The 13,727-nt window shown below is 39.5% G+C and overlaps 1 protein-coding gene across 2 annotated transcripts in view; it reads right to left on the reverse strand.

Annotated features, from left to right (window-relative positions):
* Positions 1-2,900: 2,900 nt before the first annotated feature.
* LOC134656917 (serine/threonine-protein phosphatase alpha-2 isoform) overlaps positions 2,901-13,727 on the reverse strand; it is a 57,263-nt gene continuing 46,436 nt past the window's right edge. The window contains exons 5-8 of one of the 2 annotated variants that reach the window (XM_063512469.1): positions 5,575-5,698; positions 5,395-5,467; positions 4,122-4,269; positions 2,901-3,043 (exon numbers count right to left, since the gene is read on the reverse strand). In XM_063512469.1, coding sequence (XP_063368539.1) covers positions 2,901-3,043; positions 4,122-4,269; positions 5,395-5,467; positions 5,575-5,698 — 488 coding nt within the window. Of the gene's footprint in view, positions 3,044-4,121; positions 4,270-5,394; positions 5,468-5,501; positions 5,699-13,727 lie in introns of both variants that reach the window. The other variant, XM_063512470.1, reaches the window with a different exon arrangement.

The following is a 13,727-nucleotide window of genomic DNA, read 5'->3' on the forward strand; positions in this document are numbered from 1 at the left end:
TTGACAAATAAAATAACTTGGGTGCCACCCTGTATAATACAGGCCCCGTAGTATGCCAATCGCTAACGCTCCGTAGCGAACGAAACGCAACTGTCACTGTCACACTATTATGATAGAGGACACAAAGCAAGCGATTGTCACCTTGGCTAGGCCACCTGGTTGGCATGTGGGGTCGGTCACTCTGTATACACAGGTTAGTATGTATGGTCATCCTGTACATAGAGAAAAAAATACATAGAGTGCTCACTCCATACATCAGTTTTAGTACCAAAAAGACTATTAGCATCTAGCATCGAGTAGCGGAACTATCAGTACTGCTACTTGACAATAGATGTCGCCACCGACCGGAAAGTCTTATGCTGTTGAGATAAGACTTTCCGGTCGGTGCTACATCTATTGTCAAGTAGCAGTACTGATAGTTCTGCTACTCGATGCTAGATGTAGATACTGAAATTAATAGTCTGAACTGATGTATGGAGTGAGCACTCTATGTATTTTTTTCTCTATGCCCTGTATATACAGGGTGGTATGTATTGTCATCCTGTATATACAGCGTGGTATATATGGTCACCCTGTATATACAGGGTAGTATGTATGGTCATCCTGTATACACAGGGTGGTATATATGGTCACCCTGTATATACAGGATGGTATGTATGGTCAACCTGTTACAGGGTGGTATGTATCGTCACCCTGTATATACAGGATGGTATGTATGGTCAACCTGTATATACAGAGTGGTATGTATGGTCAACCTGTTACAGGGTGGTATGTATGGTCACCCTGTATATACAGGGTGGTATATATGGTCAACCTGTTACAGGGTGGTATGTATGGTCACCCTGTATATACAGGGTGGTATGTAGTGATTTTGTTTGTGAATGCCTAGAAGTGTAGACCCTGGTGGGTTTGTTTGGCACACGCCGGGGGTGGTAGGATGCCAGTAGAGTACACGGAGGGAGCGGGTCCATGCGGGCGCGGCGGTTAGCTGCGGGAACAATACAATGAGTATGTGATTAAGACGAAACAGGAGCTGAGATTTAAATATTTTAGGTAAATATACCCGTCTCGCTAACGGAACCGGCTCCTAAAACTAGTGCGATAAGGACAAGGCGAAAAATCCTGCGTAAAAATCTCAAAAATCGAGGTTTCGTACTCGACTGTTTCCTCCTCGAAAACTTAACCAATCGTAACCAAATTTGGAAATCTAAATGATTATGAAATTATCTGTGTCGGACAGTTTTGCTTTTTTGGCTAATTGATATCAGTTTTGAATACCACGCCTCTCATTTCGGCATAGTCAATTAGGCCATTTTGGCCATTTTTGAAGGGCTCTAGCGCCTTAAAAAACAAAAATATCAAAAAAAGCAAAACGGTCTCTAGCTTCAAAACCCACGGAGGAAACAGTCGAGTAGGTTTGTATGGAGAAATGACCACTCCTGTTGGCTCTTAAATAATGTAAAAACTAAAAGGACCAAGCAATTGTCGGGTTACTCGTTATGTTTTGTAATTGAATTCTATATTAACCTTTTCGACGCCGTGTCAAACACAACGCTATCACGCTGGCGCCACGACACCGAAGTGTCAAAACTGAAAATGAACTTTATGCATATGCACGTAGGTCTATGTTGCTCTGTGGTCTGTGACCGATTAATCGGTCTTTGGCGTTGAACCTCCTGTGCGGATACATCGGTCATTGGCGTCCAAAAGGTTAATATATTTATTCGTTTTTAAATGTAATTTAGTAAAAGAAATATGTAACTCCGACGATTGTTTGGTAAAAGTATAAAAATGGGAGGAGTTTTAATGATATAGTCTGTAAAGCCATTTCCGTCAGTAGAAAAGAGCGGCAGGGTTATCGTCCCATATAGAAGAATAAGCTGTTTCTTTAATGAATACTAAAAACAAATCAAAATAATATGCAGATTTGTTCTAACTGTCAGTAATCAGGTGAATCAGGTCGTTTAGTTCGTTTTTTTAGCATTAGAGAAGAAAAGGTAAATAATCTTGACGTGTCTTTTTATTGAAAAACACTTTTGAACAATAAGTCACGGTAAATATGTAACAATTATGAATCATATACGATTATTTAAATTCTTTTGCTTTCATAAGTAATAGTAACTGATTTTAAAAAGCGTTTTTCAGTTAAAAGACACGTCAAGATCGCGTAGTCTATTTCTAATGCTAATTGAAACAAACTATAGCACGCCGCATAACCAGATAAATACTGCCACACACGCGTATATAAGGGGTGTCCCAAAAAGGACGCAAGATTTCAATTTGCCGCCATTTTTGTATTTTAGTGCTGGTAACCCTAAAAAAAAACTATTTGACAGCTGAATGTTTAGGGTTTGTAAAAATGGCGAGTTATACGAAAGATCAACGCGTTTTTATTATTGAACAATATTTCAAAAGTAATGAAAGTTTGGCGGGTACGGTTCGAAAATTCCGTGCAAAATGTGGTCAGAGTATTGACTTGACTTTATCAACTGTGAGCCTCTTGGTTGGAAAATTCAGGGAGAGTGGATCAATTCATGATGTTCATTCCACTAGTCCCACAACCACTCATGCTTTAAAAGAGGAAATTCGACGCTGCATTGGAGAAATTCCAGCCGCATCTATGCAAAATGTTCATAGAAAATTTTGACAAAAGAGTGCGTGTGTGCCAGCAAAACCTAGGAGGACATTTTCCTGACGTATTATTCCACAAATAACCCTATTTTATGTATTTCAAGATTTTATATACAAATATATTATAACGAAAAAAAAAAAGTGTTTTTCATCCATTTCAAATCTTGCGTCCTTTTTGGGACACCCTTTACATTAAGAGTTTGCGCAAATAAACAGGGGTCTGTGCCCCCTACACGTACAATCTTGCACGTAATGTGCGTGTGGTGTACTCACTTCTTTTTGTTCTTGGGCTGCGCGCGCGGCGGGGTGTTGGGGCGGCCCATGTTGAGCCCCGAGTACAGCTTGCGCTTGTCGGCCGGCTTCAGGATCTGGAACGAACACATCAGCGTCTCGTCCACAGACATCAGCGCGCCTGGAATATCAGAAGACGTATTTTTTACCAACTCAGCACCTAATTAAACAAAAACAATTCATCGAACATAACTGACATAGCGTTAGCTATGTACGAGGATCGAGGGCGAAAAAAATCAGAACTCTCAGACTCGTCTAACAATCCACTATTTCCGTATCCACGGAGCGTGAAAAGGTAAAAGGAAAGTTATTGGGACACAAAGAAGCACTCTTCGCTGCAGATAACTAAAACTGACCACCGCTAGACCTTATATCTTTGCAACAAGGCTTATAACCGCGTGGAAGATGGTATCGGTAGTACCTGGAGGATTGATAACAAGCTTTTCTAAGATATTCTTTTATCGGCGGGCGACTGGCTATTTAGTGTAAGGCCTGAGTGGACGCTCGAAGCGGAGCGTTCGGCGGGGCGTGCAGCGTGGCGTCGAGCTCCCAAGGGATTTGAGCAGCGTGCACTAAGGCCGCTCCTATACGCTTGCATTTGTTTAACATGCACGCCGCACGCCCCGCCCCGCTGCACGCCCAACTTGAGCGTCCACTCAGGCCTTACACTTAGGGTTACCAAACTTAGAAGTGAGAGACAGTGGTATTAGAAGCGATGGCCACTGACACAAAGGTTCTTGAGTGGTGACCCCGTCGCGTACCGGAATATGCAACTGATGAAGGGTCCCTGCAAGGAAATCCGGCGGCGGACAAAATAGCAAGAAACTATTTGATGCGCTGGACTCAGGACCGAACGTTGCAGAGATACGTGGAGTTTTTAATGGATATCGGATAATTTTGGGACATCCGTCAGATTAAGCGCAGGCAGGTTGAGCAAAGATCACTCTAGATTTTTCTAATAAAAACAGAAATCATCCTTTGTCTGGCAACAACCGCCTATATACATATCTTACAGAGTTTACGGACTAACTTACAAATATAAATAGCATAAACTTAAAACTAATCACTATTTTGGCCTGTACGACGTGGCTCCGTTGAATCGTCTGCTCTGGTGTCAGATCACACCGAGAAGTTGGCGCACTCGATGGTCCTCTGCAGTCTTTATAGACGACAATTGTAGATGGTTGAATAGAACTTACCCGCGTTGTCGAACTCGCCGCAGTAGTTGGGCGCGGAGAACAGGGTGACCAGTTGCCGCTTGGCGAAGAACTCGTAACCGTCTTCGACCACTTGGTGCGCGCGGCAAATCAGGTCGAACTCGTGCTTCGACAGGAACTTGCCAACCACCTGTAACGTAACAGTGTTATATAAAAACGCGGACTTTAAATTTAATATTAACCTTTCCCACGCCGTGTCAAACACAAAAGCTGTCACTCAGACGCCACATCATTGAAGTGTCAAAACTGAAGTTGAACTTTAAGTATAAACTCAAACTCAAAATATACTTTATTCATGTAGGCCTAGCAACAAGCACTTATGAATCGTTAACATAAATATTATCTTAAGCTAATTATCAGAGCAATTTATTGATGTTATTATTCCATAATAATATTGGATTATTATACAAATCAAATTTAACACAAATTTAAGAATTTCACAAAAGGATCGTCAAACATGAAAAAAATTGTATAAAAAAATACTAGTCTAGAATGTTTCTAGAATAAAATCTAAATGTCAAATAACGAATAACAATTAATCCCGTATATGCACGTAGGTCGATGTTGCTCTGTGGTCTGTGACCGATTAATCGGTCTTTGGCGTTGAACCTACGGTGCGGATATATCGGTCATTGGCGTCCAAAAGGTTAAGGGTTTTTTGTACCTGCCTATCTATCAACGTCATCGTAGTTAGTTATAGTGTGCTTATATGCGTGAAGCGCGACATGGTCGCTTTTGACATCGACAGGAACACTTGGGAGGAGCTCGCGTCCGATCGCGATGGATGGAGGGGTAGCATCGCGAAAGGTCGCGAAATTCACGACAACGCATGGTTCCAAGACCTTGCCCGAAAACGCGCAAAGAGGCACAATCCATCTGATGGTACTGCCGACATAGCCCTACTTCGGCTGCCACAAATGCGGTCGCAAATGCCGGTCCCGCATTGGCTTATACAGCCACGAGAGACGTTCCTAGCTTACAAACGCTGCATAAATCATCTGTCAAGATGTTAAAGGCTTGATGACGATGATGATATGCCATGACAGCTTTCTAAGGTATAACTGTTGCCGGCATATTTAACGTTGACCAGTTCGTTGATAGTTTGATTGAACTCGTCCCAGGTCTTTGATCTTCGAGCCATACTCATACTTTTCAAGTCTATGGAATAGTTTCTTTCACTCAACAGCTATAAGCCAAGAGCGTCATCCAGGATCCGTCAACACTTGGCGTCAGACCACAGCAGAGTGTGACGTACCTCGGTGCCGAAGGTGAAGCTGACGCCGCGGTCGTTCTCGCCCCAGCCCGTGGTGTCCTTGTCGGGGTCGGACCTCAGCAGACTGTGTCGCCCCTGTAGTGACGTACCTCGGTGCCGAAGGTGAAGCTGACGCCGCGGTCGTTCTCGCCCCAGCCCGTGGTGTCCTTATCGGGGTCGGACCACAGCAGGTCGCACAGCAGCCCCTGGTCGGGCACGTCCGTGGGCCGCATGATCCGCCGGATCTGCTCCATGGCCTGCAGGTCCGGTGAGAGACCGCCGTGGCAACAGAAGATCTTCTCGTCAACTGGAATACAAGAGAAACCTGTTTAGTCAAGGCGAATTTAAGACATACGTGTTGTGGTTGTGACCAGATGATAGTATTGGATCAGATCATGAAATGCCATTTTAGAATTGATCACTTCACGATAGTGTTAGGTTAGGTTTGACATTTTCATGATGTAGCAAACCGATCATTTCATGAAATGATGGCCACATCATGAAATTATCAATTCCAAGATCTGGCCACTTTTCTGCTAGAAAAACTACTAAGAATCACCCATAGCTAGAGTTATTCTCTATATAAAGCGATCAACATGGTATTAAGACAAATAAAATGAATAAATTCGTTGCCAGTCTCTTACAGCTTCCTCAATCCTGATTGATTCACATATTCGTGGATCGAAAGCAATATCTAAACAAGCCATAGTAGGTCTTTAATCGGGCTTTAATTTATTGCCAGAACAAAAAACTTACAAAAGTAGGTCAGTAACCTGAGAGTTTATTAAGTACGTGTTAGGTTTCCGTTTCTGTTTGCATTTCCTCCATCAATTTCATCCTATTAATGTTGTCTAAATAAAGATAACCTTCCTTAAACATATTAGTATTCAGGAGCATGTAGTTACAATAAAGTCTGACCTAAATAAAACCCTGTAAACGTTGAGGGGATTAAGCGTCGGCTCGTTCCGGGCGAAAGGATGGGTGAACATTAATAATAACCTGTCGAAAATATACTACCAGTGGGTAGATGATAAATATAACATTAGAAATAGGTATACTTATGTACTTGTCTGCAGTAAAGGTTACAATTGTTTTCGAGCTCCCGATATTTCGACGCAGTTCGAGTAAGTCTAGTGAAACTAACCGTGAATTATTCAAAACTGTTTAGAAATATACATATAGTCTGATATGCGAATAGGAATTGTAGGAAAAAAATAAGTACGTTCTGACGGTTCCAAGCAGGGATGTTGCGAACATCCGCATCCGCATCCGCAACCGCGGAACTTCCGCATTATTTTCAACATCCGCATCCGCATCCGCATAAAATCGATGCGGAGCTTATGCGGATGCGGATGTCGAACAAGTGGGTACAAGAACGTCTTAGCGGCGGCGTAAGTGCTAGGTGATTTCGTCATTAACTATAACGAAATCGTCTAGATCCAGAAAAGTCGGCCAAGTTACTGTTTATTAAATATAACGCACCTATATTCTTTCTCAAATACTAAACGTATCGTTTTTTTTAAATAAAAAAATACTAAAAATGTAATATTTGACATTTTCTAAGTACCTAATCTTGACATCCGCATCCGCATCCGCGGATGTGAGCCTTTAAATATCCGCATCCGCATCCGCGGATGTCAAAAAATCTGCATCCGCAACATCCCTGGTTCCAAGTACAGACTGTGTTTCCATAAGAGATATGCAAGGACGCGTGCGAGGGATGCGTTTGTTAAGAATAAATAGAATCACTTCATTTACCTACTCTCGCTCAGCGCAGCTCTAGTAAACAATAAATTCTATTGGTTCTTAACAAACACATCCCTTGATACACGCCCTCTTTTAACTTTAGTGGAAACTCGGCCCAAGAGCAAATGTGTTTTTTAACTTGGGATTCGATAAACAAAGCGTTTTGTTTATTAAATACAAAGCCATAAGCTGAGCGTAAACATTATTATCAAACTTTGATACTTGACAAGTTTAGAGAAGCGTTTTGTTAAAATATACGAAATGCAATTTCATTTCAAATATTGGTAGACTGATGTAAAGACAAAGGCTGGTATAATTTGATAGTGCCCGAGGACCTCTTGCTTAAATTTAAATTACATTCAATCAAGATTTTCAATGAATCAATGGCCTCATCTTTATTAATAATTTCTCTAGCCTTCTAAGGAATTTGAACCTATACATAGAGTATTAAGTTGAGTTTGGGTGGAAATTGAACGAAACAAAACAAATGCAACTCTATTCCGATTGAAAATGATTGAAATTTCATCGAACTAAACAAGTATTATAAATAGGACCGAGAGCCTAACGAAGCTAGGGTATACGCTAGGCTTGATTGGTTGATGAATAACTTAAAATACTCTTACAGTTCTACAGCTTGCCAGCGGTGTATTGACACACAATACGAGACGCGTAAGAAACTTAAGACTACGTAGAGATGCTAAGTTATTGATAGCTTAGCCGCAAACATATCAATCTTGCCGGTATGCATCGATCAAGAAGCCCGGGGCCGGGCCGTATTGTTGAGATAGATACTAATCGTCGACCACTTTCAAATGCCGTGATAGAATAGATTGATTGGACTCTATTTTGTGATGCAATTTGCCAGAGAAATGACTTTATTGATTGTGGTTAGGCAATCTTAAAAGCCACCAGTGCACAGTGGCAAGGCGTTCTATGAACTCGATTCTTGCCGATTTTCTTACTTTAAGACCACAGATACACTTGTAAGTTTTTCGTACGTAAGTAGGGACAGTTATGCTACATAATGAGAGATGAATATCGTTGTCTCATTCTAACAAATAGCTTTATCCCTACTTACGTAAGTAAAACTTACAAGTGTATTTCAGGCCTAAGATTTTTAATAAGGAAGCCAAATTCGCTCAACCTTGCATTAAAGAAGACAAAGGAGCTTTGTTTAAAAATCTAGATGTAAATGCGTTTAGGTCATAATTCCCTAAGGCTTCTTTGTTACATAATATAAAAGAGAACTTTTTATAAATGGAAGCAGCACATTTTTCTCTCATTTCCGACGCAGCCTACTAACGAGTTTAAGTTCTCGGCTCGGTATAATCCGGATAAGCCGGAGTTTCAGTGTCTATCTTTATTCAGGATTATTACTTTTTCCGGGCATTAGATATGGGAGTATTAGATACGGGAGTATGGGAGTACTCGATATTGGAAACTTATGTACTCTTTAGGACGAACTGTCATGAGATTTACTAAAAATGTTCGCTAGCTAAGCATAAGATTCTGATACTTTCTAGATAGTAAACTCGTCAATATATAAAACAATACGAGAGAAAATTGATTAATCAAAATGAGCTTGTATTGACAGCAGCGGGAGAGTACTCGAAGCGCGAGACTAGGAGGCAAATTCGCTCGTTCTTATTCGTAGAAGTATTGGTGCGAGCGAGACGCACGGGCGAATAATAACAAAATGATATATTTTTGATATCAAAATTTAAAATGTACTAATGTACATTTTGAATTAGCCTCTAGGTTCATCTCTGATGGCAAACTTGTCAATAAAATTCGCCGCAATTCGGCTCTAAATTGTTTATACATTAAAACCTACAGTGGTACACAGGTACAGTTGTGAGGCGAATAAGGCACACTTATTTGGGGAAACATGTCATGTCAATATTACTTTAAAGGGTAAACCAATTTGATACAAGATACGCGATATTTCGTTCCAGTTTTAGCGGGCTCTTATTTATCTGCTTCAGTCGTGCACAGATTGTATCATTCTAAGAGATGCGACCTGCAACCTTTATAGAAAACGAGAGGTCAACGTACGAGGGTAAACTTCGAGATTCGTCATAACACAATGATCAAATCACGACGTTATTATAATATAACTTATGAATACCGTTGTAGTTGAAGGGAAAGTTTCAATTCTTGCTTTTGCGATTAAATTTGGGAGCTATTATTTGGAGTATATATTGTTAGCCTTAATTGGATTTCAGCATCGAATCATCTAAACGTGTTTTGTAAACACTTAAGGACAAATTTGCTCATTAGCATATTCAACTCGAAGGCGAGCAGCCATTAATTAACATATCAATTATTGAAAATCGCTTGTATCTGCCACTTCGTTACCATTGATTAGCTTTATTAAAGCAATTATAGTTTTTTTTTTTACTTTTAGAACCAATAGCTTTTACTTGAGATAATGGATCGTCTCCCTAACATCTTTAATTAATACCTTTTATCATTAACGTATAGCCCATTACTCGCAAGATGAATGATTCACTCTGTCATCAGGCGGGCAGATCTAAATCATTTGTTGTTGATAGACTCCAAATGGTCGGAGTTCATATTAGCTTTATTTATAAATTATTCACATACTATCAAGCAAAACTGTACATCCACACTATCCACAGGTTGTCTAAATCAATCAGCTTTGTAAATTTCCATAATGTATTGATTAATCATATCACGCGCGAGCTAAATAACCTCAGGTAATCTGGAATTTCTGGAAGTCGCCATGTCAAGTGTCATCAATAGCGTTAGTTACTATAATATTGAGATTAAAATGGTGAAACTGGGAGAAAATACTTCAATGCTCTTTTATTCATTCAGTAGTTCATTAGTTTTTGCAACGGATTAAGGTATTATGAAAAACTAGCTTAATTCAGTCACGAAACACGGATACAGAATCCATAAATAAATTTGCCCAAGCGTAATCGATATACTAGTTAGATATTTCAAGAGAAAACACCCCTTGTAAGCTAAGACCACGAACAGCATCACAAGTTTGCATAGGAATTTAGTAGTAATTAGAAAAGGCTGTAAGCCATAATGCGCATGAACTGGTGTTCCATCATTCCGGATTAGCGGGGTACCCGTGCAATCAGCTGTGACTCGATTATCGGAAGCCTGGATGTTGTTTGCTGCGGGAAATCGACTAGGATTGTTCGCCGTATCTCATCAATTGATTGTTGGCTTGGAGTTGGAGTCATGTTTCCAAGTTAGACAATGAGCTTGTGTGTTTGTTTTACTATCATATATGTTAAAGGAATTCAATACAATCCTTCGTGTGAATAGAATATTTAATAAAACATTCTTGGATTTAGAAAACAATATGTTATGTTCATGAAATCGATACTAAAGAACATTTATTTCACACTTAAACATTTGCGATCGGACTATATATATCAAAGGAATTGCAAGGATTCATATCCCATCTCCTTATTATTTCATGATACTGTTCCGTTTTATTGCTACGTCCGTCGTAAAATAAGAAACACGACGCTGCTGGGGCCACTTTATCAAACCCCGAGCGGACCGCAAAAACACCTTCGACTTCTCAAACTGCGAACGCTAGAATTAATTAAAGTCACAACTTAGTTGTGGACTGTTGGAATTCTGCAAAGTCAACATCGAAGTAGTGGAAGTTGAGAAAACTTTACGAGCTGAGGAATAATATTTTTGCGGAATCGCGGGACGGGAGAAAAATAAGCTCAATCTTTACAAAGTTGTAAAGTCGGAGATATATGATGAGGGAAAACAATCCCAATCGAATTGTTTTAGGGCAATAAGGAGAGGGTGGGTCGTGCCAAGTGTGACAGTAATATGTATTAAATACTCTTTCCTGAAAAAGTGTGACAAGGGGGTTTAGAAATCGATATTTTGTGCGATGTAATTAATAGACGACCCCTTTTCAAGGTCTTACTTGCAATAGTTTTCTACAAAGGAAGGATTGTTCTTATTCTTAATCACAACAGACGCCAAGTGTTCTTGAAGCGAAGAGGAGTTTGACGAAACAGTCAAAAAACTGAGACTCGGATTAATATCTGGTCCAGAAATAACAAATGTTGATTATGACGATGTGGTAATTGGACGTGAGCCAATTGTTCGTGGTGATACTGATGATTTAACCATTAACGCACGGACAGTTAACTTCATATAATATGATATATATAAATAAATAAATAAACAAGAATTGCTCGTTTAAAGGTATTAGATTAGATAGATTAGTGAAATATTCTTAGAAGATAGTCTAAATAAGGTTTTAGCGTTAGTATCGAGCGGTCTTGTAATGAATTCCCAAAAGGCACAATTGCCTCGGGTCGGGATTAGGTACTTTCTCTCCAGTCGAGCAGTAAATATAATTAATTATCTCGAATAAACAGTAAACTTTGCCCGGAGCCGAGTAAATATTGTGTTGGAGCGCCATGATAGCAGCTATCAGCGGAAATATGCTTTCCTAATTTATCCATTCATAATACCAGAAACGCACTAAACAGACGTGAAGCCCCGAAGTTAGGCTACAGCAAAGAAACGTTTAATCTAAAACTGCCACAACAGTATCTGAAGTTGCGAATCTGTTTTATCTTACAGCACATATATCTTAGAAAAGGATTTACAAAATGACGTTAATCTTTTAAAAGATAAAAGTGAAATTTTTCTAAAAGATTTAGAGTACTTTGTATACGACGTACGAATACATGCTTATTACGAGTATTTCCTTCATGCTTGTAGAAGGTCATATATTTCTGAATAGCAGTATATGAGAGCCCTCTTGAACAAAGTTGGAGAATTTCCACTCGGAAGAACATGACCGAATAATTTATTGCAAAGTAGATTAGGTTGAAGGAGTTGTGTATACCATTCGAAAACGTGGGCTATCCTAGAACTTCTTTTTCTAAACACGTTTTGAACTGTTTGCAAAGAAATTTTTTGGGATTGTCTTATTGAATTATGGTGTTTTTTCTTTGCCGTCGTCAACTGTAGTTGCAAGAGTGCATGCGGCTCCGCCTCGTGAGCTCTACACGTGCACAAACGCATTGGCTGCGATTAAACAAGAGGCGGTCTAATGGTCTCCGTAAATGGTGAGAACTGTAACTGTTCCCCGATCCGGCGTAATGACCTCCGTGTCGAGATTGATTGCTGTTAGCGACAGTTTAAAGCTTTGACAATGGTTTGTGCGATCTATTAAAAGTAGCCATAATTGAGACATTTAAACAGTTTTTCTAAACAGATTGTTTGAATAAGTACACGTGCAATGCAAGTAGCATCGTGAACACAGTTCCTAACGTTCCTACCCAATAAAAGCCAACTAAGATCCGTAGCAAATTTATAGAATGGGATCCCCTAATTTTTGTAGACAATGTTACGTCCCTCTTCCTCTCCGCTCTCCCACATCGTTTCTCAAGAAATTTACAGATATAGGAAACAAATGGAAAGAACCCGGTTCAAGCGCTTCATGAAATCACCATATTTTTTCTCATCGCCCATATAAATCTATCGTTGCTTGAATAAATCTGCGTCAACAGGGCATCAAAGATTAAGAAACGAAAATAAACTCACGCGCGAGGTTGCCCGCAGCGCGTGAAATTGTATACAAAGAAAGCAAACTGAATACGTAAACGAAGAACATTAATTCCACGACGTATCGTCTTAAATCCAATATTGAGGCTGCTGAGAACCTATCTTAGCTGTAAATGGGCTTTACATATATTATGTGTTTGCTTTTGCCGATCGACATTTTTCGATTCGGAAATTACAACGAAGTTCACTTATCGTCACAGTCTTGACGCAAAGTTATAAAAAAATATCCATTAGGTACTCGTAATTTGGCTGATATTTCTTTTTCGCCGTAGCCAACAACACTGGCATTCCATTTCATAGCGTTACTAATGGTTTGATAATATTTCGATGATCCGAACCGAATAATGTCTGAATGATCGCCTCACCTTGTAATCTACCCACGTCATGCGTAAAGTAATTGACAGACTTGACACCAAAAACATGATTAGCAAACAATTCATCAACACGATATTATGTCATTAATAGTCATTATTATAATCAGAGTATCATTTAGTTTACCATTCATGCATTAGATATAATTATTATTGCTGTCGCTGCTGACATTTCGGCATTATCTCTGTATATTTGGCAATAAATTTCAGCCTGTTCGGGTAATGTCAGACTCCGTTTTGCCGGCGTGTGTACGGAACACGTTAGCCCAGACATTAATAACTTTCATATCGCATGACGTCACTCCAATATGGTCGGTTAGATACGCAATGGACCGCGTGAAATTTTTAACGAATCGCGCCGTTAAGGATATTTTAATGTTAGAAAGAGAACATTTTAGTAAAGCGTAAAATTGCAATAATTTTTCATTTGAACGTTCTTAATAAATAAGTACTTAAAAAAATTATGGCATACAAGAAAAATACAATGTCATGTCAATGTAAACAGACTAACAACGACCTTACTAAATAATATTTATTCAGCAAACACAATTACACCAAAAAACTTTTTCCAGTGAAATGTTTGTTGTTGACGATTTCAGGGTTACCTACTACGCTATCAATCACTCT

The sequence above is a fragment of the Cydia amplana genome, chromosome 19 (assembly GCF_948474715.1).
Source record: "Cydia amplana chromosome 19, ilCydAmpl1.1, whole genome shotgun sequence".
In the NCBI taxonomy this organism is placed as follows: Eukaryota; Metazoa; Arthropoda; class Insecta; order Lepidoptera; family Tortricidae; genus Cydia; species Cydia amplana.